Raw genomic sequence first — 25130 nt, 5'->3', positions numbered from 1 at the left:
TAGTAAACACAGCACTTAAAGGAAACCTGCCCCTAGGACATCTCTAAGTTTCCATGATGGGACAAACCTAATTATTTTTAGGATAAATACACTAAATTGAACGGTTTTGACAACTAAAAATGTATCTGGTCAGTCAGAACTGGTTCAGCCATGTTCTAAATTTCTGCTGGTCGTTACTGATTAAACACTACGATTATATCTCTTAAATACCTTAAAAAAGGATTCCAAAATTTGGTTCTGATCAGTTCCATAATCTATCTTTATATCAGTCAGAGCTTAATCTTATTAAGAGCTCCAGCAGGGGCATGATAGAATTCTGTCTGTCCACAGCTACCACTAGGGGGGGGGCTGAGGAGATTACTGTAGACAGATTTAGGCTTTATTCACATCGACAGGTGCGGTTTTGGTCAGTGAAAGAACTAACCATTTTTCATGTCACGTTTTTAAGGGCTCATGCCCACGAGCATTGCGGAATTCCACGGTCTCCATTAATTCTATATTAATGGAGACCTCCGGCTGCGGAAATCCACGGGGAAATAGAACATGCTGTGTTTTTTTTCCTGTAGCAGAAATCCGTGGCAGAATTCCGCATGTGAGCATCGGCTGCAGGAAAGCCATGAGCTGCGGAATTCTGCTGCGGAAAACGCAACAGAAATTAGTCCGTTGGCAACGTCCCTAATTAGACGTTTTTCTCTGCTCTGCACTTCCTGGTTCTTTTTTTCATGTGGCCCCCATAGTAACCTGCATTAAAAACACATCATGCTTGCATGAAAACCACATAAATGTCACATGCCACGCGACTGCAATGCATTTTTTATGCATCAATAGATAATAATGGACAATTTTTGGATAAGAATCTACAAAAATAGGACATGCAGCAATTTTTCTAATTTGGGTACTGTTGTACCTTGATGCCACCGGAAGTGGTGGGTGTACACCACTGTTAGGCTGCTTGACAGCCAGGTGATGCCCCGTGCCTGATTGGCTAAAAAGCCCCTAATTGCCTGCCTGCTCCAAGGTCCTAGGAGCATGGAAGGACTTTTGTCATGGATTAAGGGTTAGGGGTAGTTTAACAGTTAGGCGTACATTAGTAGCATTAAAGTGGAAGCATTTACAGCTCATACTGAATGCCGGTACTGTTGTTCCTTGACGCCACTGGAAGTGGTGGGTCTAATTTGAAAAGGGAAGGGGGAGGGAGTTTAACAGAGGCTCATGTTGCTAAAAGTCCCTCCACTTCCCCCATCTTCATCAGCACTTCGGCCCTATTCAGCAATTCCAGCAACCTGATTGGTTGTTTGGGTTGTCTGTTTCACAATTCCAGCAACCTGATTGGTGAATAGGGCCGAAGTGTTAATGAAGATGTAAATATGCCTTTCCTGCAGCTCCCAAAATCTGGGGAGGGAGTTCAGCACGACTAGCTCTTCTAAGCTCCCGCCTCGTCACCTTGCCAGCAAGGGGCGGAGAGGGGTAGGAAGTTAAGCAGAGCTGAACTCTCTCCCCCCAGTCGACAGTATTCCGGGCTGCGGCATATACACGCCGCACCAGCTATCTAAATGGGTGAGAGAACGGAAAATGCAGCTGCGACTTGGTTGTGGCTGCCTCTCGTTTATGCAATTCGTCCGAAAATTACAGCACCCGTGTGAAAGAGCCCTTATTACAGGAGTTGTATGAGCGAACTTTTGCATAGGATAAAATAGGCTGCACAGCGCACCACAACCTGGTAAACTCCTTACCAAAATCCGCAGGCTACCTCCCTGCCATTCCGCATCAAAATCTACACCTAGAGATTATGGCGTGGAAGTCCGCAGCTGCGTCCTGTGGCGTAATTACGTGCCGTGTGAAAGTTCCCTAAATCTGTACGCAGTGAGCTGGCATTAATAGAAGCACTACCGATCAGCTGATTGGACGCTACTGGTAATTCTTCACCCCTCCGTGGTGACGTTCTCTACAGCTTTCGGAGAAGAGGGAACCTGTCTTACAAATGCAATAAAAATCTCTGGGAAGACTCAATTAGAGCTTGTCAGGGCTCGTCTGCGCAGGCTGGGCGCTGCGGGGAAGCTGTAATGCACGCCGTCGTCTATAGTCATCGGAGGACGGGGGCAGAATGGCTTGGACTTAGTTTTGTTTCATAGTCCTTAGAAAATGCCACAGCTTGGTCAGGGGGACAGAATTAGTAGCCCCAAACTGTTCCCTACTTCCTATAGGGGCACCAGCATAGCTGTGTTCATACAAAATGGGGGGCAAAGATGCAAGTGGAGCTGTTAAGAATGGCGCGGCAGTAAGCAGGCAGGCAGGGACCGGAAGGTGCAGCAGCTTAAAACTTTACTGCACACAGTTACAGTCACTCTACTTATAATGCTGCAAACGCAGTTACAGTTCCGAACACCATAAAGCGTTCGCCGTATGGACGGTCTAATAACACCTCCCGCCAGTTTACGTTTTTTCATTTGATTTTTTTTTCCTCCCGACTTTCATAAAAATCGTAGTTTTTTTTACTTTTCGGCTTGTTTTTTTGACCTGTAGTTTTTGTTTACGTCATGTTGGTGGGCATACAACCTTTGGATTACTTATTCCATTTTTCTTCTTGGATACGGGGCGACTACAGATGTGCGGTTCTAGCACCTTTTCTCTGATGGGTTTTCTATGTGGCATTAGTAATATGATACTTTAATAATCTGGAGATTTATGGATGCCGCGATAGTAACTTTTTTAGTTTTTTGATGAAGCAATAAGGAAATGTTTTATTTATTTTTTTAACTTTTAATACTCCCATTGTCAAAAACAGTCCCCCCCCCTAGAAGTTGTGGGAATGGATTCAAACTTTCTCTGTGCAAATGTAACGTTGTCATAAGTCAGTGATTACAATATCGGAGCAAAAGCATAATGGATTACGAAAAACTGACCCCTTGAAGGGAGGCTCTAGTATCTTGATGTAGCGCCTCTAGCTTGGATACAAGATGTGATACAGGCTGGCATGGAGGCTCTATTACCCTGTTGTACCACCTCTAGCTTGGATACAAGATGTGATACAAGATGTGATACAGGCAGAAATGGAGGCTCTAGTACCTTGTTGTACCACCTCTAGCTTGGATACAAGATGTGATACAGGCTGGCATGGAGGCTCTAGTACCCTGTTGTACTGCCTCTAGCTTGGATACAAGATGTGATACGGGCGGGCATGGAGGCTCTAGTACCCTGTTGTACTGCCTCTGGCTTGGATACAAGATGTGATACAGGCTGGCATGGAGGCTCTAGTACCTTGTTGCACCGCCTCCAGCTTGATACAAGATGTGATATGGGCGGGCTGGAGGCCTACAGGTTCCATATGGTATCCTGCAGCATATCAGTCCACATTTGCTGTAACTGAGCCTCTAAGGCCCCCTATCCACGGGCATTGCGGTATCCCACAGTGAATCTCAGCCACGGGAGCCGCCGCCCGGGAGCAGGAGCCGGCAGATGGTTTTCCGCAAGTCATCCTATCTGACAGATAGGCTGACCGCGGAGAACTGGGGCAATTCGCAGCATGCTGCGAATTGCCAGCCGCTAGTGGAGAATCTCAATGATTCTCTGCTCGTGGACACGGGGCCGGCGCTTTCCATAGCAACGCTATGGAAAGCTTTAGCTGGCGTTATCCGCCGGCGATTTACCGCCGGCGAAATCACTCCCGTGGACAGGGGGCCTAAATCATGCAAACTCATAGGTTGTCAAAGCTGGAATCCCAGATGGTCCCATACATGTTCTATGGGTGATAATCTGGCGTCTGGGCAGACCCCCCACCTGAACAGCTGCAATCAGAGATGACACCGACTGTATCTGGTAACCATTTAAAAGCTGCTGTCATTTTTGACAGCGGCATTAAAATGTCCGAATCGATCGAGTTTTAAATATCCTATACAGCTTTTCCATGACAAGATCACGGGGTTCCTACTGTATTGGTGTCATGGCAACCTGGGGTCCTCTGAAGGCCCTCAGGACTGCCATTATAGTTTGCCTATTGAGCATGGCTTTAATTGAAAGCCTGTTCAAAAACAGTTTAATGCAATACCATAGTATTGCATTATACTGTCTAAGTGATCAAACATTCGCAAGTTCATGGCCCTTATGGGGATTAAAATTAAAATTTCACATTATTAGTCTTGTACAGCGAGTGCCGTCAGAAAATAAAAATACAACTCCAGAATTGCGTGGGTTTTATTAGATTACTACTATGGAGGTGCTGTGAGCCCGCTCACACACTGTATATGACTATGTCTAGAATTAAACGGGTCGTCTTTCCCAATGACCTATCTTCGGATAGGTTATCAGTAGTTGGACAAACGGACACCCGGCGCTGCTGACCCCGTCCATCAGCTAATCACCAGCCTGCTCTCCAGTGCAGCGGGCCATACTTGTCATCAGCCGTCAGCACAGGAAGTGGGAGCACCGGCTTGACTCCCATTGAAACTAACGGGGAAGCCACGCTGCTGCGGCACTTCTTACAGCTCATGATATCACATCCAGTCCTGACCAGAAGAGGAGCAAGAAGTGCCGCAGCAGCGCAGCTCTTCCGTTGATTTCAATGAGAGTGAAGCCTGTACCGGCTCTTCCTCCAGTCTGCTTATGACAACATCCGACCAACGTTGTACAGGACAGCGGGCCAGATGATCCGCTGATGGATGGAGGTTCCAAGCGGTGGACCCCCGTCCATCAACTACTGATGACCCATCCAGAAGATAAGTCATCAGTCAAAAAATGGGCAGACAACTCCTTCAATAAGAAAAGGAAATGAACCAACGCCACTAAATACAGAAGAACACTTACAGGGAAAGAAGAACCTAAAAGGATGAAATTTAAAGAGAAAACACAGCAACAACTTCCATGAAACGAGGTCAGGCAGTATATTTCTCATCGTGTAACTACCGTTCCAATAGGTGGCGCTGAGGAGTATTATTCCCTCACTCATTTGCATGGCTTTTTTCCCAGGGTGCATTGCATGGCCTATAAGAGTTCTTAAACCCTTGTGGTGCTCTCCAAAAGGAGAAACATCACAGTTCGACCTCTGATTCCCATGAGATAGGGTGAATGGGTTATCTTCAGGGGGCGCTAGTGAGCAATCCTAGTAGGCAGCCCTGTAAGATCACTCTACTGTGACAATGAATCAGGAAGAAATGCAGCTATTGCTACAATGTAACATTTCACAACAATTCGTCTAGAATTCCCAATGTTGGGGAAGGCAGATATTAAGGATTCTCTCCATAGTGGTGGATTTACTGGCAGTGAGTATATACCGGGGGGGGGGGCGGTGACCCTCCAGATGTGGGTTTAGGGAGTCGTATTATCAGCATTTCCCTGGTGTAGTTCTGTATACTAAGCCAAACCACAGCAATGGGAGAGTCTGAAAAAGGTGGATTGTAGGTCTTGAGTCTTGTCTACCGCTGACCCGGATCACAAGGCTGCGTTCACACAGGGAGGTTTTTTTAATGTGGGTTTTAAAGATCGCAACAAAAAACACCATGTGTGAACGCAGCCTAAAGTCTATGTCACACGGAAGTATGAATTGCGCAGGAAAAAACTCATTCAACGAACTGACCATTTCAATGGCCGACAGCACTGTTTGTTTTTTGGTCACGCAAAAAGTACAGTAAAAACGTACTTGCGCGACCAAAAAACGCAACACCCATCCAACAAATGTGTTCAAATACGCATACACTTATGTGACACTGGCCTAAGGGTACATGGACAACAAGATGTGCTGTCCGATGCCCTCACCACCACACACTGACTTGTGCTGTTCACATATGAAAATCGGACAGGAATAGGACGCGCTGTGATTTTTGTTTTACCAAGCTTGGTATTGCAGCCACGTTCCCATTCATTTCAAAAAGAACGTAGCCTGCAATACCAAGTTTGGCCACTGCAGTGGGAATGGAGCTGTGTGCTTCTTGCAGAAATCCGCTCAGTACACAAACGCACCAGCCTGGCAAACAGCTGGTCGACAGGGATCCTGAGCTGCACCCCCACTGAAATATAATCGATAAGCTAACCTGCAGAGAGACCATCAATAGATAACAACTGGACAGCCCTTTAACGTGGATTTTGGTGCAGAGCTCACCCCCTTATTTAAGGAGGTAGAATCCACATCTGCTGCAGCAGATTTAAATTTCTGCATAGATTTTGTCAGTCTTCACTGTCGTTCTGTAATTCTATTCATCAACCAGCAAGTTAAGAAGGAAGAGAGTATTAGGTCCTGTCGAGAAGAAAGGGCTATTCTCTTCGGTGAGCACCTGCTACTCACAGTAAGTCATTGTCTCACTAGATGAACCTGTTTTCTTCGCCTGGCTATGTCACAATGTGACCATTGCATCACTGAGGGGGGAAAATATCAGTTTCTGCTTAGAGCATGGCCATTACCGGGGAACATCGCCGTAAAAAGGATGACGCAACCGCAGCAGAGTCGCTGATCAATACGGTAAAGGTCAAAGGGGGCGAGCAGCAGAATATGAGACACGGGCTTCTCGCACTTGTGGTTTATATAGGCAAATTTAATCAAGGTCACCGAACAAGGACAATGTGTGGTGGTATTTATAGAGCGAGCGTCCAGGTGACTCCACCGCGCAGAAAACACGGTCCCGTGGTACTAGGTGGTGCCAGACGGAGGGGCCGGGCAACTGGGCAGCACCCAAGGACGTAGCGCCAGAAGCTCCAACCGCCCTAGGCAAGGGCTTGGCCAATAACTGACACCAGGTCGTTGCCCCCCGGTCAGCCTGCTCTTGACTAGGAATATACAGTAAGGGCTCCTTTACACTGTGATCGCAATATCGCTGCGGCTTTCTTCCTGCGATTTTTAAGTATTTATGCTTTTTTTATGTCCCATGTTTCCCTATAGAGCCTCCTTTTGATTGTATCGCAAAGCACAAACTTGTGATTTTCGTAACATGCATTTTTAACATTAGAAAGTCCCAGTGACTGTCGCAGTAATAAATACGTGGCAAAATCTCAAGAAAATAATGCACAAGAAAAATCGCAATTGGCAGGGATGTTTTTGCGAGAAAAAGTCGCAATTTTACTACTTTTTTCTCGCGACCACCAGTGTGAAGGTGCCCTTATAGAGAGCCTTCACACTGGCGCTTTTCTCGCGCAATTGCATTAAAAAACACAGCACAAAGTCAATAGGACCTTCTAATGTTCAAAAAACGCATAGCGATTTTCGATGCATTGCGCTTTTAACATTAGAAAGTCCCATTGACTGTCGCATTATTTAAAAAAAAAAAAAAAGCAGCAAAATTGCGTGAAACAAAAAAGCACACAAAAAAAACGCCAGTGTGAAAGAGGTCTAAGGCCTCATGTCCATGGGGAAAATCAGGCCCGCCGCGGATTCTTCATGCAGAATCCCGCGGCGGGTCCCTCCTTTCCCGCGGACATGAGGCCTAAAAAGAAGATTTACTTACCTGTCCGGACGCTGCGGATCTGCCCTCCGTCGCGGCCGGATCTTCTTTCTTCGGCCCGGCGGATGTGCTCTGCACGCCAGCAGCGTGCCGTGCGCATGCGCCGTGCACTCATCCTTTTTAAACTCCTGCTCTCCCGCGCTCCTGCCTCAGAGATTAGGAATTCAGCTGCGGGTGTGCCGCGGATCCGGACAGCTTCCATAGGCTTCAATAGAAGCCCGCGGGAGCCGTCCCCGCAGGAGACCCGCACTAAAATGGAGCATGCTGCGGGTGATTTCCCGCAGACGCAATCCGCGCCAGGTATTTAATTACCTGCGGGTGTCCAATGCATCCCTATGGGGCGCGGATCACGTGTGCGGGACACCCGCTGCGGATCTGTGGACATGAGGCCTAAGGGTGGTTTCATACGGGCGAGAAAGTCGCGCGATTTTCGCCTGCTGCGGTAGTCTGTAAAAAAGTAAACTATGAAACCAGCGATGCGATGTTATTGTCCAAAAAAGAAGCATCGCTGATGCGTACAAATCGCAGTGAGTAAAAATGCGATTTTGCCACGATTTTCTCACAGCACAATCGCGATCACCCGTGTGGAATGTTCCCACGGGGTGGAAATGCTGCAAACTTTCCTGCACAGAAAATCTGCATCATTTAGGCCGGATTCACGTGAACGTATTTATGCAGCGTTTTGTGCACGCAAGATGCAGTGAATAGAACTGATTGATTAATAGCGCATGAAAACGGCACATACGGAACACTAATTAACAATAAATGGGGGCGTGGTTGCGTGCTTTGAAATGTTTCAATACACATTCCTGCTCTGTTCAGAGCGAGGAATTTAAGGGAAAACAAACCCCGCGCACTGCGCAAATCCACAGCTGCGTCATTTGCGGGCATGCACAGTACCTATGCTAACCCATACACGGTCTCTGCCGCAGAGCGGGTGGGCTGTAATGTGTACAAGCCTAAGGCCGGTATCACACAGACGTATGCACAGGTAGGTATGCTGGCCGCTCAGAGCAGCATGTAGCGCCTTAGGTTGGCGTCACACAAGCGTATTTGCGCACATAAAATTTGCACGTGAAATACGCAGTAAATAGAAGCCATTGATTTCAATGTATTCCTTCGCACGCCTTTTCCCAGCACATTTCAGTTGCGCAAAAAACCAACAACAACACATCATTTTCTACTTTCTTGCGTATTTGCACACTAAAACTGCCCATAGAAGTCAATGGGGATGCGCAAATGTGTGCAAAATACGCTAGGAGATTACTACTATAGAGGTGCTGTGAGCCCGCTCACACACTGTATATGACTGTTTAGAATTAAAGGGGTTGTCTTTCCCGATGACCTATCTTTCGGATAGGTCATCAGTAGCTGGGCGAACGAACGCCCGGCACTTGGCACGCCGTCGATCAGCTAATCACCCAGCCTGCTCTCCAGTGCAGCGGGTCATACTTGTCATCAGCCGTCAGCACAGGAAGTGGGAGCATTGGCTTGACTCCCATTGAGATCAACAGGGAAGGCACGCTGCTGCGGCACTTCTTGCTGCTCATGATATCACATCCAGCAGAAGAGGAGCAAGAAGTGCCGCAGCAGCGCAGCTCTTCCGTTGATTTCAATGGGAGTGAAGCCTGTACCGGCTCTTCCTCCAGTCTGCTTATGACAACGTCCGACCCGTTGTACAGGACAGCGGGCCAGATGATCCGCTGATGAACGGAGGTTCCAAGCGGTGGACCCCCGTCCATCAACTACTGATGACCCATCCGGAAGATAAGTCATCAGTCAAAAAATGGGCAGACAACTCCTTCAATGAGAAAAGGAAATGAACCAACGCCACTAAATATAGAAGAACACTTACAGGGAAAGAAGAACCTAAAAAGATGAAATTTAAAGGGAAAACACAGCAACAACTTCCATGATCCAAGGTCAGGCAGTATATTTCTCATAGAGTAACTACCGTTCCAATAGGTGGCGCTGAGGAGTATTATTCCCTCACTCATTTGCATGGCTTTTTACCCAGGGAGCATTGCATGGCCTATAAGAGTTCCTAAATCCTTGTGGTGCTCTCCAAAAGGAGAAACATCACGGTTCAACCTCTGATTCCCATGAGATAGGGTGAAAGGGTTATCTTCAGGGGGCGCTAGTGAGCAATCCTAGTAGGCAGCCCTGTAAGATCACTCTACTGTGACAATGAATCAGGAAGAAATGCAGCTATTGCTACAATGTAACATTTCACAACGATTCATCCAGAATTCCCAATATTGGGTAAGGCAGATATTAATCATGTTGATTCTCTCCATAGTGGTGGATTTACTGGCAGTGAGTATATACCGGGGGCGGTGACCCTCCAGATGTGGTTTACATATCATGCTCTACTTTCTTGCATATTTGCACACTAAAACTCCCCATAGAAGCCAGTGGGGATGCGCAAATGCGTGCAAAATACGCTAGGAAATGTGTGACACAATGCATAATTACTCAGAAGAAAGAACTCATTAGACTAATTAGCCAGGTCAATCAGTGCGGATTTTTTGCCTTGCACACTGAAAAAGTACAGTAAAATGGGCCCATAATTGCGCAAAAGTCTAATGATACCCACTAGTGCACAGTGGGCATCAGAGAAGCGGTGCGGCCATCTTTGTTTGTCCAATACCAGAGGGTCACTTTAAATAATATTGCGCACATGTTGTGGAAACATTCTGTACAAAGTTCGCAGAACGGACCTGCGGTGCAGAATTTAAATCCGCAGCGTGTCAATTTAGGCTGCATATTTTCAGTGCAGATGCCAACTCTTCAAATGAGGGGGTGAAATCCACATAAAAATCTACATCAAAATCTTCACCAATTGGTCCAATTTCTTTTTGTCTAATTGTAAACTATTGATGGTCTATCCTCATCAATAGTAAATTGGCGAAGGGTCAGCTGCACGGGACCCTCACCAGTAAACTACTCTCTGAGCCGGTGTGTTCATGCACTGAGCTGGTTTCTGCAGGAAGCAGACAGCTCCATTCCCACTGCAGTGGCCAGGCTTGGTATTGCAGACATTGAAGGGAATGGGAACTTTGCCTGCAATACCAAGCCTGGCCACTGCAGTAAGAACGAAGCTGTCTGCTTCCTGCAGAAATCAGCTCAGTACATGAGAACAGCAAATCAGAGGACATTGCAGGTGGCAGACATACATGTCAAAGGTATTCTTGTATTATGTCGCCACCGGAGGTTAGGGGTGGCGACATAATACAGGAGTTTGACATGCAGTAACACCCCCAGCATCTGATTGGCTGGGGGCATGTGTGGCCTGAGGAGAGGCAGCGTTGGTGCCATCGCCGGCATCAGTACAGGCTGGGGCCCCAATGGCCTGAGTAGAGGGAGTGCTGGCAGGAGGCAACGCAGCGCTGGCGGCCCCAAAAGAGGCGCAGGCCTTGGCACCTGCAGATGCAGCGCCAGCGGCATCACGACAAGGAGCGCCGGCGGCACCATGACATAGCGCCGGCGACATGAGGACACAGAGCCACGGTGGCAGGACCACAGCCACTGGTAGCGGAGGCTGGAGGGAGCGGGAATGGCACAAGGACAGGTATCGGCGGAGGCAGCACGAGAGCCGCTGCAGGACCGGGATTAGCAGCAGCATCTGCATTTCATCTTGCCTGGGCTAGAGGGTTAGGGTTCGGGTCTATTTTCCTGTGAGGCTTACATATTATGTAAGCCTTACAGGGCAACCAACCATAAACCTCCAGGCAAGGAAAAGTTCCATACTGGCAATGCTGCTACCAGCCTTGAAAAATCCACCAATCGGGAGCTAGGGTGTGAGAGGGGTGTTCCTCCTGTCAAACCCCTAGCTTCCGGTGGCGTCAAGGTACAATAATACCCCTCTCAAACTACTATTAATGGGCGATCCCGAGGACAGACCATCAAAAGTTTATAACTGTACAACCCCTTTAATCTCTTCCTTTCCTCCTACTTTATCTCGTATTGCAATTAAAACCCACCCCACAGCCATTCCCCAGTCAGGGTGACTACCCACTACATTCTTTTTTCACTGTGAAATTCGCAGCGTTTTTTTTCTGCAAGGGTCTATGGGACTTGTAATGTTAAAATCGCGATCGCGCAAAATCACGATTTCGCGGTAAATTACGATTTTAACATTACAAGTCCCATAGACCCCTGCAGGAAAAAAAATGCGAATTTCGCAGTGAAAAAACACTGTAGTGGGTAGTCACCCTCAAATGGAACAGATCAGCGAGATAGTGAAGGGTTTGTGCAGGACTAGAAAAGCAGGTTTGCTGTATTTTCAGAAACAGCGCCATATCTGTCCGTGGGCGGTGTCTGAGGTATTGGAGTATATTGTACAAGTGATCAAAAGATTGTAATTTCAAGTTCCGTAATGTTTAAAGATAAAGTAAAATTAAGTGAAATAAGATTTTGAAGAGTAAAACAAAATCAAGAAATATATATATAAAAAAATTTTTTTTTAAAAAACCCTCCTTTTTCCCATTTTTCACCTCCCAAAACAATCTAAACAATAAGAGCTAAAACATCATTGGTATCACTGTGTCCAGACAACCCCGAACTAAGTATTACAATATAATATATGTCACATGGGAATGTTGTAAAAAAAAAGTATAATGTCAAAATAGTTTTTTTTCGCTCACCCCATCTTCCAATAAAAATGTGATTAAAAAAAATGATCGTAGCGTTGTGTGTACCCAAAAATGGTAGCAATAAAAACTACAGATCGTCCGGCAAGAAACGAGTCCTCACACATCCTATCAACAGTAACATAAAGATTAAAAAAAATGATGGGGTTCTGAATATGAAGACAAAAAGGATTTTTGCAAATAAAAACCTTTTTTACTTTTTGGAAAGTAGGAAAACGAAAAGAAAAATCATATCATATCCTCACAACGGTGCTGACCCGCAGGATAGCGGTACCACGTCATTCTTACTATACTATGAGTGCAGCAAAAAAACGAAAAGTGGCACAATTGTGTTTTTCTCCATTACACCCCTATAAAAATTGTTTAAAAACTTTTCCCATGCATTATACAGCACCATTAAAATATACAACTCATCTTGCAAAAAAAACAAAACAAAACACAAGCCCTGAAACAGCAGAGAAATAAAAAACGTCTAACTCTTGTAAGGTAAGGACGAAAGAAAAACGGAAATGACAACCCAAAAAATGGCTAGTGGTTAAAGGGTTAACTACCGTTTGTCATTCTATTCTAGGATTAAAAAATACTTTTCATATAAAAGTGGGACTATTTTTGGTGCTTCTTCTCCTCTAGTTTTTCATTTTTAACCCCTTACTGACAAAGCCCGTTTGCGCCTTAATGACCCACTAATTTCTCAGTTTTTTTCACCGTCGCGTCGACCAGAAGCCGCGACTTTAATTTTTCCATCATCATAGCCATATAAGGGCTTGTTATCGTGTGGGACAAGTTGTAGTTTTTTTTATTATCGCATCATTTTTGGGATCAGGTTTTGTATTGTAGAACTTTCATTATTTTCTTTGGTTTAGACTTTAGAGTAGAGTTGAGCGAACGTACTCTGCTGAGCTTGATGCTCGTTTGAGTATTAGCGTAATCGATGGTGCTCGTTACTCGAACAAGCATCAAGCCTTGTTCGACCCCACCCCAGTTTTTGGCTCCTCCCCGCTGTGACGTGCCTGTTTTGGCCACTCCCCGTCGCGACAATGGCAAATTTTTTGTCTGGCAGGGGAGAGAGATAGGAAGAGAGAGAGAGAGGGTGAGGGAGAGGGTGAGGGTGAGGGAGAGGGAGAGGGACGAACCTAGAAAAAAAAAATAGCTTGGGAACCGGTGTCCCACATACAAAAATGCTCAAGTCTCCCATTGTAGTCAATGGGGTTCGTTACTCAAGTAGAGCTCTCGAATTTTACGAAAAGCTCCACTCAAATAACGCAGACCCGAGCACTTGGGTGCTCGCTCATCTCTACTTTAGAGGGATTTGGGAAAAAAAAAATAGATTCTGTTGGTTGGTTTTTGTATTTCATTTTTACGGCGTTCAGTGTGCAAAATACATAATGTGATAACAGTCTTCTCCGGGTCGGCACGATTCCAGCTACACCAATATGTACAGTTTTTTAGGTTTTTGTACAAAAAAAAAAAGTGGTTTGCTTTTGTGTCGCCGAATTCCAAGATCCCTAACATTTTTATTTCCCCACTGACGGAGCTCTAGAAGGGACTGTTTTTTGGGAACATGTAACATTTTGATTGCCTTTTTTTCTAGTTTTTTTCCTAGAGGTGAGACAAAAAAACTAAATCTGCAATTCTGGCGTGTTTTTTATTTTTAACAGCGTTCACCATGTAAAATAAATGATATGTTAAAATAATTTTGCCGGTACAATTAGGTCAGTACCAAGTTTAGGCCGGTTTCACACGACTGGATTTGAATTGCGGATTCCACGAGCGTATGATCTGCGGTAATACGCGAATCAATCTGTGTAAGCATTGACTTACGCAGACCCAATCAGGTTAGCGGGTCGGAATTGCAGAATATTCTATTATACTGTGGATATCCAAGAGATCAAGCCGATTGTTCTCTATGGACTTATTCAGATGACCGTATATCGGCTGGGTTTTTCACGCCGAGCCGATATACGGTGTCCTTGTCTGCAGGAGGGGGGAGGATGGAAGCTGAGCTCTCACCCCTCGCCACTATTTGCAATGGGAGGGGTGGGACGGGGGCAGAACTAAGTGGCACCACTAGCCCTGCCCCCCCAATCCGCCCCCTGCCATTGCAAATAGCGGCAAGGGGTGGAGAGGGGGCGGGAGCTCAGTTCCTGCTCCTGGCTCTTCCATCCTCCCCCTCCTGCAGACAAGGACACCGTATATCGGCTCGGCGTGAAAAACCTAGCCGATATACGGTCGTCTAAATAAGCCCTAAGGCTGCGTATGGGCGGTGGGTATCTGCTAAGCGACAGCGTGGGAAATAAAAACAAAAAAAGGTGTGCTGTGCTTGACCGTCTGCATCAGTACAATTTCGCGGGCGTACGCAGGGTCACGGCACGGCTCAAAGCTCAGTGAGCCCAGGCTTATGTAGGTTTTTTTTTTTTTTTGCAACCTTTTCACACTTTGATTTTAAAAAATTATATATATATTTATTTTTTCCTAATTACTGCATTCAAAACCCTTAAAAGTTTTCTTTTTTTTGTGAGGGTGTGTGCTGTGTGAGGGGTTCTTTTTGCGGGGCGAGTTGTAATTTTACTGGTACCATTTATTGATTCATGTGACGTTTTTCCCTTTTTATTCAGTTTTTTTGTAAGGTGTGATTTTTTTAAATTCATTTATTTTTTTTAATATAGTAAAAGGTTGGTTTTGGCGTTTTAATTTTTATTATTTTTTTCACTATTTTTTATACTTAAACCTATGAAGCTCAGCCAGAGGCAGAACCTCATAAGCCACCTAGACTGTCAGACATGAAGGCCATATTCAAGCCTCCAGGTGCCAGAGCAGCCCATCGGGATCCTGCGATCACATTGTGGGGGTAGGAGAGAGCGCTCTCTGTTGGCCTTTTACATGCCTCCATTGCACTGACCCTGTAAAGGGCTAAACAGCAGGGATCGAAGGTTTCTATGGTCCCTGCTGTTTGAGCAGGTGCCAGGCTGTCATCCAACAACCGAGCAACCGCTCTCCCTTCTGATTGAGTTGCCGATAAAAAATGTAGGGGCAGTCATTAAGGGGTTAACATTCGTTTGTGCCAATAACAATATATATAAAAATACCACTAGCTAAAAAAGAGGTTTTCTTGTTCCACTAAAACATAAAATACATAAGTATACAAAATATATGAAAAACATAAAAAAAATTAAAAATCATTAAATCGGTGGTAATAGAATAGAAAGTGAATGAACTGGCCAGTCAAATTTAACTTAGCTTTAAGGCCCAATGCCCACGGACAGGGAATTCTGCAGCGAGATTCTGCGTGGAATTTCCGCTGTTGCACGCTGCCATAGGATTGCATGCATGCCCACAATCCTATGCAGACAGCTGCGATTTTGATCTGAAATTTTTTTGCCGTTCTGATCACCCCTCCACTCCCACGACTGTGTCATAAAAAAATATTTAAAAAAAAGCCACTGAGGCCTCACTGCCGGCCAAGGGAACAGCTCCCCTCATGACATGGCGGGGCGGCCGGATGAGCTCGGTGTGGTCATATGTATGATAGGTCATCATCAGTAACACGAAAAAAAACATGTAAAAATCTCCAACCGCAGAAGACACGATGTGATGAGCCTATTGTGAGCGGAGGACAAGACCGGGCAGAGAGCAGAACGTTGTGTGATACAAGATCTGCGGAATGGATGAATGGCCTCTATCAATCAGCGTGGGGTTTGCCCCATTTTATGGAATCTACGCCCACGCTCATCGCCGGTGACTCATCTGGAGAGTATAGGCTTGGACTGGCAGTTTATATGCCCAACGTTTCCACTCAATATATGTGATAACGGGTAGAGGGGAAAGAGGCACACAACTACTTTTCATTCATTCACTTCTAACGAGTGAATAATTACTTCCATCACTGGAGGTTCAGTAGCTTAATTGGCTTATTCAGGACTTTTACTGAGCTGCTCTCAGGATAGGTCATCCGTAGATGATCAGCCGGGATCTACGCTGATCAGCTGTTCACCACTCGAAGCTGACAGCGCTGTCCATATTGCAGTGGCCCAGGTTGGTACTGCAGAAACAGCTCCCATTGAATTAAATAGGCTCTATTCAGTGCGTAATGCCCATGGAAATTTTGCATACAATACGCAATGCAAATGCGTTTGTGCGAATATGCCCCCAGGGTTGTGCTTATGGGTGGCACAGTTATATCTACCATCTGCATACGCTCTGGCAATCAGGACCCTCATTCCTATCGTATCTATGGCCTCCTTCACATGAGCGCTTTTGCGCATGTTTCTGCATGAAGGAAATCGGCCACAGGAACCGCAACCATGGGTTCACTCACACTGGTCGATTTTTACACCCGAGGCTCAATAGGAGTCTATGGGGGTGTGCAAAAACTCGCCCCTGTGCACGAAATAGCACTCGTGATTGCGTGATTTCACAGAGTTAACAGGACTGGCAGCAGGGCAAAGTTCAGTAAGGAGCGTGGATCCGCTCGCCTGAGGACAAGATGGGGCTCCATTCCGAGTCCTCTTCTCGCAAGCGCGGTATACGCTTATATTCGTATGAAGGAACCCTAAGGTTGCTTTTACGTGGAAGCAATAAATCGCTCAGTGAATGGAAGTGGAGCGCGCTGGAGATCTCTTTTGGCCGCCTCCATTCACAGCGAACAGGCAGTTGGTCAAAAATGAGCTACTGCCTGTTTACACCAAGCGAGAAGTTGTTTCATTTGTCACTAATTCCCTGTCAGGTCCCACTTTTACACGGGATTGTATCGCTGGAAATTGCTTATGTAAGCAACTTTTTAGCAGATAGTCGGCCTTTCATTTAGCATCTGATGGGATCTGACATGTGATATGTAAAGTGCTGCAGAATCCGTCACCCTTCCGTGTTCATATGTATTGGGCCCCATGTATGCTGCAGTCCACTAGGAAGTGAAACAAGGTGAAGGGTGAGCGGTCACAATCACAATCACAAGAGTCAATGACCAAGTCTGACCCATAATGATTTCTTATGATACAGAAGCAGAACCAATGGACCTTGACAAGTTGCTCCTTTACAACGACTTGCTGGCAGTTGCTCCTTAATTCACAAGAAACTGTAACTTTCATGCAACTTTTTACACAACTTCATCCAAGCAAACTTTCTCCCGACCCGCTGAACTTACAATCTAGTGTGATAGAGCTGTCCAGCAGCTCTGCTAATGTTCTCAGAGGGATGATAACCATAAAGTGGGAGCGTTCTAAGAGCGGCAGCTAACATCAGTGTATATATGTCTCTGGGGGTTCTCAGTACTGCAGATATGTGACATACAGTAGTGATCATAAGGTGCTTCTGCACAGCCCATCACTCATGCTATCAAAGAACAGTACAATCGGCCGCTCTGTAGCCTGAAGTGGCTGATAACAGGGAGCAATAGATTGCCTTCATCCATACAACAAGTAGAGAGGAGACTGCAAATTAATATCCCTTTAGCTAATAAGTTACGACAAGCAGCTGCATAATGGATGCCGACTTCACACAGGCGTATGTGTATTTGCGCGCGTCTGAGCGTAACGTTTTTCCATAACGGATAATGTTTTTATGCGCGGTCATCGGCGTATTTTACTGTACTTTTTGCACCAAATGAAATGGCTAATTAGTCTTAACGCATTCCAGATGTGTTCTTTTTCCGGCGCAATTATGTTGTTTCACGCATCTCCCTGCATATTGCGCGTGCAAGTGCGCATCTCCGTTGACTTATGAGGACTTTGTATGCGCAAAACACACGGAAAAATAGAACACGTTCTATTATTTTTTTTGCGCACGACTGAAATGAGCAAGCAAAACACGGATACGTGAGCGAATCCATTGGATCTATCCACTACATATTGCACGAACAAAATTTGCGCACACGCCTGTTTAGCCGGACGTACAATGTATATCTCTGAAAAACTGACTGTTTTACCTGCGATTTCGCTGCGTTTACGTTTTTGTAATAAAAACACACAATTTGCCTCAATTTTTCTCACGCATGAGAAAAAAAAAAAATTAATCGCATGTTGTTCCAGCGGTAAAATGCTTTAAAACTGTATTACGTTCGCACGCAACTCGCATGGCATGCAAGTGCGATTCGTGTTTTCACACTCCCATAAAAAGTGATGGCTGATTTTTCATACTCGGACTATCGGTCCAATTCCTCTTGTAAGTTCTATCCATCAATTAGACGAAAATCGCGTGAGAAAAAAATAAATAAATTAATCACCCATGCAAATACAGCCCTAGAGGGTGAAATTGTAAGCTCTTCTGCCCAGTGTTCCTGAAGCTCCTGTTGTATAAGTGCCCGGATACATTGTATATACATGCCGTATAATAGTGGGGTCCTGCGCTCTCAGCAGATGATGTCCGGGATGTTCTCGCTCGGCAGAATCTAAGCAACAAGTATTAAAAAAAATTGCGCTATTTCCTAATTACCGCCTAAAATATTAAAATTAAGGATAGAAATGGTTAATATTTGAAATCCTATGGGGCCACTTAAGTGTTAAATCTGTAAAAATGGTGCATCTGACCTCCGCCATCTCCGCAGAAAAGTCGACAAGATCGCTTATGACGGTTACTTTCTGTAACGCGTTTCCGTCAGCTTTCTGAAAAACTTTTTAAAGATGGTCCTCAGTGTACAACACCCCCTCCACTAATACAACTAGTACGCCACCTGTATGCATCCCATATCTGCCGCGGTATCATTATCAAGCGTCCGGCAAGATGCCGCAGCCCCTGTACGCAGATATATATATATATATATATACACACACACAGTACTAAATGCCTACAGATACAAACAGGCCCCATGACAAGGGATGAAGCATTGCAGATACCAGCGAGCTAAAAATAAAAAACTGCTGCAGAACCTCTTGACACAAGTTTTCCTTCCCCATCACGTGGCTTCACGTATCCCAGTTCGAACCCCACATCCCTCCAGCACTGCAGCTGTGTCTTATTTGCACCGCAGTCCATCTGTAATGCAGGAACGCTCCACAACACAGGGACATATGCCAAAATTCTGGGACCCGGCCGGGACCGTACTAGTCCCCAAACCGTGCTGCAATTTGCCTGCTTGTGGAAATCATGAGTAGCAAAGTAGCCAAGCCGCCCCAACCGCCCCAATATATAAGAACGTGTACGCTTAACTCACGCCCTGGCTTTCGGGAATCCCATGGAGAGTAGGATTTCAAGGGATGATCCATGTTTGATGGTCCCGGTCCGCGGCTGCCGGTTCTTCCTGGGGATGATCTTGCTGTACAGGTCGTCTTTTGCAGCCATAGTAGGAAGAAGGGTTAATGTATCATCCCTCAGCATAGAGCCATGTCACTGGCAGCGGCTCGTGATAAGCGGCAGCAGCTTCCTGGTGCTGCAGTCACAGGCAGGGTAGGAAGTGACACATTGTAGCAATAGCCCTAACGCAAGACCCCCCTGTCCCCCTATTGCCTCCAGGTAAGAGTCATGTTTGAATGGATCAAAAAAAGATGTGTCTTCCAGGCACACTCCCCCTCCCCTCCTTCTTAAAGGGACAGCGTAGCAATCCTATTTGTCAGCAATAAGGAATTCGCAGCTCCTGCCCATTCTATGCACATTCACCTCTTCTGACACATAATGCTCCTCTCCAGCTGCCCCCTTGTGTTGGAAAGTCATCACTGCAACAGAATCATCAATGGGATTTTAATTCACAAATTCCGGACACGGTTCCAGCTTCGGTGTTGCTTTCGCAGACGCTGATAGGGCGCATTCACAGGGGCGTGTTTTCTGTCTGCATTGCGTCCATATTTTTTTTACGGACGGAATACGGACATTATTGATTTGCATTGGTGTATTCAGACGTGCAGTTATTATGCATGGAAAAAAAAATTAGCGTGTCTTATTTTCGTCTCTATTTACAGACTGCTTCACGCGGGCATGTTTGCGCACGCAATAAGCAGAGAATGGAACCCGTTGATTTCAATGGGTTTGTTTGTATATTTTGCGCACAATTCGGGTCATTCGCTTACGCCTGTGTGAAGCTGGCCTAAAAGTCATTGGGATCGCGCAGTTTCGCGCATATTCACTGCAGTTTTCATGCATGTTACCTGGAAACACAGTGGAGAAAAAAAGTGGCATCAATTGGGCCTTCTTGTGTTTTTTTTGCGCACGTGAAAAACTCAGTTATGGATGCAATACAAGTGTAAAAACCGCACACACATCTGGTCTGATGGTTCTCGGGTCCCATTTTCGGCCGTCCAAGAAGGCTGACTCAATCTTCAAACCACCAAATCCGTATTTTGCATTGGTACTGTCACAGACTACCGATGCACTATACCTGCTCTGATTGGCCAGAGCTTCTCACATGATCCGCACTGGCCAATCAAGAGAGTAGTGTGCATTAGCTAGATGGAAAATTGCAGCAGCCATCTTTGGCCGGCCGAAAATCAGGAGCAGAACTTGTGAATCGGACGGGTGGCGGAGAAGAACAAGTAGGCCTCATTCACACGACTGTACGCGTACAATGCTGCAAGAGTCCCGCAGGCGGGCAAAGACCGTGTATGGCAGCGAGTGTACTGCGCATGACCGCATCTCACGGGCATGTCCCATCTGCGAGGACATCACGCGTGCACGAGCGCGTGTGAAGTTAACCCTAGGGCTCCTTCACATGACCGTATGCGTTCGCACACGCAATATATTCGCATTATTGAATTTTTGGCAGAATCGACTCCCGCCATCTTTGTTTCTCCAGGACCAGAGGGTCGCTTTAAAGAGCTATTCCAGGAGGTTTCCTAGATTGCGGTCACCGATGCAGAATTAGCGCTCGTTCTCATCTGCATTAGACGTTTCTGAGGTCAGTCTGTCCCGATTGTTGGAGCAGGAAAACGAATTCAAGTGAAATTAAGTGTTGATTTCAATGGGTTAAAAAAAGCGGAATCGTAGAGGCAAAGACCTCAGGAAATATTATTCTGCGCAGTACGAGGGGCTGCTGACAAGTCTTTGGCTTTACCCAGAAAGAAATGAGATAGGAAGATGAAACTTTACATTTCTTCCACATACTCTCCACTGATGTCAACACACTTCTTACATCGGTATTCCAAGTTCTGTAAGCCTTGCAAAAAGAAGGATTTGGGTTGTGCCCAAAAACCAGTCATCCGTAGCAGCCATGGCATCAGAAATGGTGTGAAATTTGGTACACTTGAGGTGTTTCTTCAGGTTTGGAGGGAGGGAGCTAGATCTGGTAAATAAGGTGGGCGGTCAACCAGCTGGAAGCCTAGCTCCACCAGTTTTGCTGTGGTTGCTTGTGCAGTGTGAGCGGAGGCGTTGTCTTGCAGGAACAAGATTCCTTTGGACAGCTTGCCGCACCTTTTGGCCTTCAGAGCTGCCTTCAATTGGTCCAAAAGTTCAATGTAATACCTTGCATCGATGGTGGAAGCATTGTGAAGGTCGTCCACTAGCAGCACGCCCTCCTTATCCCAGAACACAGATGCCATCACCTTAGTGGCTGAGAACCACTGTGCCTCCACTCCTGACTGCTCCTTGGTTTCAGGGTCATACAAATAAATCCAGGTCTCATCCATAGTGACCAGTCGATCCAGGAAGTTCTTATCAGTCCGGAAACGCTGACAAATGGATCGGGATGTTTTTTCTGATCTGTTGTCAAACATTTGGGGACCCACTTTACAGATGGCTTCTTCATGTTCAAATGTTCATGGATAATGACACAAACACGTTCATGAGAAATCCCCATGATGTCGGCTATTCCTTTATATGAAACTCGCCGATTCTCCAGTATGAGGTTGTGCGCAGCATCAACGATCTCCGGAACAACAACCTCTCTCGTCGTCCAGGATGTTCCTCATCATTGGTGCTGAAGTGGCCCGTTTTAAATTTGACAACCCAGTTCTTAACTGTAGAACATGAAGGGCATTGATCCCCCAATGTCTGCCACATATCACCATGAATATCCTTCGCAGACTTTCCTTGCAGGAACAAGAATTTTATCACTCCTCTGCTCTCATTTGCTGTGAATATCGCCTTAGACTCCGCCATTTTGTTTTCCTGTGTGCCTCGATCACTGTTGCCATAAGCTACAAACACAACATTTTGAAAACCTATATTAGACACATAAGGCTTTCATGTGATGTAACATTCGTTACCATAGAAACAAAAAAAGAACACAAAGCCAAAGACCTATCAGCAGCCCCTTGTAAAAGGCCGTATGTATGTGGATTATGTTTACCCGCGTGTAATGCGCAGTAGCAATCTACCATACACTTACACTGCGTTGGTCACAGGAATTGCACAATATGTTCTATCTTGACGCGTATTACAGGCGCTTACACACCCAGATGGTGTAAGGTGATTGGCGCCACACAGCAAGTACGCATTGTCATTGTGTACCGCGCACGGCTCTCACAGGCAGCTTGCAGCGAATTACAGCAGCGTGAGCCGCGCCTAATGAAGCACCCACCTGCATGCACAAATGCGCTTACGCCCGTGTGATACCGGCCGAACACAGCGGTGGCTGAAGGACCGTACATAAGGAATTTGCAAAAAAAATAAATAAAAAAATCACTTAGGGTAACTTGACACAGGCGAGCGCGATATGTGGCCGTGATTCACAACCTAATTTTGCATTTGCAAACGTGATTTTTCCATAGATGCGAGATGTTTCTGTAAAAAACCACCTCGCATCACTTTGCGGGAGCAGCGATCCTCCGACACGGCAAAGGATCGCAGTTTCTCCCATAATTTTCAATGGGAAACCATGCATCGCCTTACGTACGCAGTTCTATGCACATTTGCGCTGAATGAGCGTTGGATTTGTACGTGCAACTGCGTTTTTGACTGTACTAGTGCACACAAATCGTGCGCAAAAAAAAGAACCGCAATGATGCGCTTATCCATTGAAATGGCCAATTAGAATTCTGACTATGTTCTTTCCCTGTGCAGGAAACGAGAACATGATGCGCATTTTTTGGCATGACCAAACTACGTATTCAAAACAGGAGCATGTGGACGAACCCATTGAAATCAATGTGTTCATGTCTCTCTGCGTGCGCAAATGTGTCCGTGACACAAGCCTTGAATGCAAATAAGGGAAATGGACCAATACCTCTGCAGCGCCACCTATTGGAAGGCAGCATTCCTGCAAGTCAATGTTAGACTCTTGATACAAGCCTTGTAACAATGACTGGGAATTGAAAGCATTGTGGCGCTGCAGAGATATTGTTCCATTTGTCTTATTTGCTTATTACCACCCAGGGGAGCATGAATGGCCTTCTAAGTCTCCTCACGCACCTTCTAGGTGCCCTAAGGAGAACCGTTAGCGTTCCTGACACCGGCCTTGAATATCACATGAAAACAAATCTCTAAACTAATCTACAATTATTAAACCACTCTTAGCGCTTGTTCACATCAGCACTTCGGTTTTCTTGCTCCGTTTTATAGAAGCAGGAAAACTGCAGCCACTGACCAAACCGAACCGCCATATGGCTGCACGGAACAGACGGCAATGACTAATGAGTTCTGTTCAGTATTGTTCAAGATGGAACGGCGCTGCGTGTTGCGCTATTTCATCCTGTATTTTACCAGAATTCAGCGATGGGAACTCCGTATGGAACCCCTTTACAGACCCTTGTAGATTGTATAAGTATTAACCTCATCCATTGGCAGCACTTCCAGCCTTGAGTCCTTATGGACAGGTCTGTCTCAGCTTTGTACATGTGAACACGGCTCAAGGTCCAAGAGCTAGTATGAGGCTTGTGTGCAAACCGCGCCGGGGCTCTCTGCTGGTTATGGACTCCATTACGTTTAGCATCAGGGTCTTTGTGTTGCTGACATATAAATCATCGCCTGTATTTGCTGCATTCATTCTCTGCTTCCTCTTTCAGTTCCTAGAGCCCAAGCAGAGCGCAGTGCTGCCCCCACCAGGCCTCTGCTTGCTCTGCAGCACTACCATAAAGCTGTGATCGAAGAGGCTGCAGTTAATGGTTTATTCATATATCTCAGCTATAGGGGAGTCCTTAAAGGGGTTGTCCCGCGCCGAAACGGGTTTTTTTTTATTCAATAAGCCCCCCATTCGGCGCGAGACAAACCCAATGCATGTGTTAAAAAAAAAAAAAAGTTTAGTACTTACCCGAATCCCCGCACTGCGGCGACTTCTTCCTTACCTTAGCAAGATGGCCGCCGGGATCTTCACCCACGATGCACCGCGGGTCTTCTTCTCCCATGGTGCACCGTGGGCTCTGTGTGGTCCATTGCCGATTCCAGCCTCCTGATTGGCTGGAATCGGCACACGTGACGGGGCGGAGCTACGAGGACCAGCTCTCCGGCACAAGCGGCCCCATTCACCAGGGAGAAGACCGGACTGCGCAAGCAACGGAGCAGGTAAGTGAATAACTTCTGTATGGCTCATAATTAATGCACGATGTATATTACAAAGTAATAATAGTTTGTTCCACAAAACACGCTAAGCTCATGTGCGAGCAAATGTGCATACGCTTGTGCGACTCTGGCCTTAGTGTTGTCATAGCACTGCTGCCTTCCTTGCCCACTTTGAAAACGGAAAGATCACAACAGCCATGAACTTACACAATTACACTGAATGGCCACTTTTTCTCTGGTACAGCAATGGCGCTGGGGCTCATCCACAGTTAGTCCAAGGTACGACAAGTTGTGTGTTCAGACATGTTAGCTGGAGCACCAGTGTATTGAGCTGCAATTTGCTTGACCAGACCGCAGGTCCCTAGCCTTTTATCAGTCAAATAGGAACATAAACATGGGAGGGCCAGGGACTTCATATAGAAGTCCTTCATCTGGCCCCCTGACCCATTATGTGAGATCTGACACCAAGCTGCACGCTTCAGCGACTATTCAGACAATAGTTGTGCCGTGTAAAGCCACCCTAAATCACCACGAGTTGGTGTGCCTTTACAGAGCAATAATGGTTCGTTTTCATAGTCGAAGCGCGCACCTACCTGCAACCTTATTGGGCGTCACTGACCGGCAATTACCTGTTTACTGCAGGCGATAATCAAGCAGCGACTTTAGGTGAGCCGAGACCAAGCAACTGCCACTAAAGAAT

General features: G+C 46.1%; 1 protein-coding gene across 2 annotated transcripts in view; it reads right to left on the bottom strand.

Annotated features, from left to right (window-relative positions):
• The window catches only part of UBASH3B (ubiquitin associated and SH3 domain containing B), a 136582-nt gene extending 117013 nt beyond the window's left edge, over positions 1–19569 (bottom strand). Inside the window, exon 1 of one of the 2 annotated variants that reach the window (XM_066606681.1) lies at positions 19221–19569. In XM_066606681.1, the coding sequence (XP_066462778.1) occupies positions 19221–19384 (164 nt within the window). In that variant the 5' untranslated portion in view covers positions 19385–19569. The remainder of the gene's footprint in view (positions 1–19220) is intronic. The other variant, XM_066606679.1, reaches the window with a different exon arrangement.
• Between the last annotated feature and the right edge of the window lie 5561 nt (positions 19570–25130).

Source organism: Eleutherodactylus coqui, chromosome 6, assembly GCF_035609145.1.
Source record: "Eleutherodactylus coqui strain aEleCoq1 chromosome 6, aEleCoq1.hap1, whole genome shotgun sequence".
Taxonomy (NCBI): Eukaryota; Metazoa; Chordata; class Amphibia; order Anura; family Eleutherodactylidae; genus Eleutherodactylus; species Eleutherodactylus coqui.
Note: the sequence above shows the minus strand (reverse complement) of the source record. Positions and strands in the feature narration are given on the sequence as shown.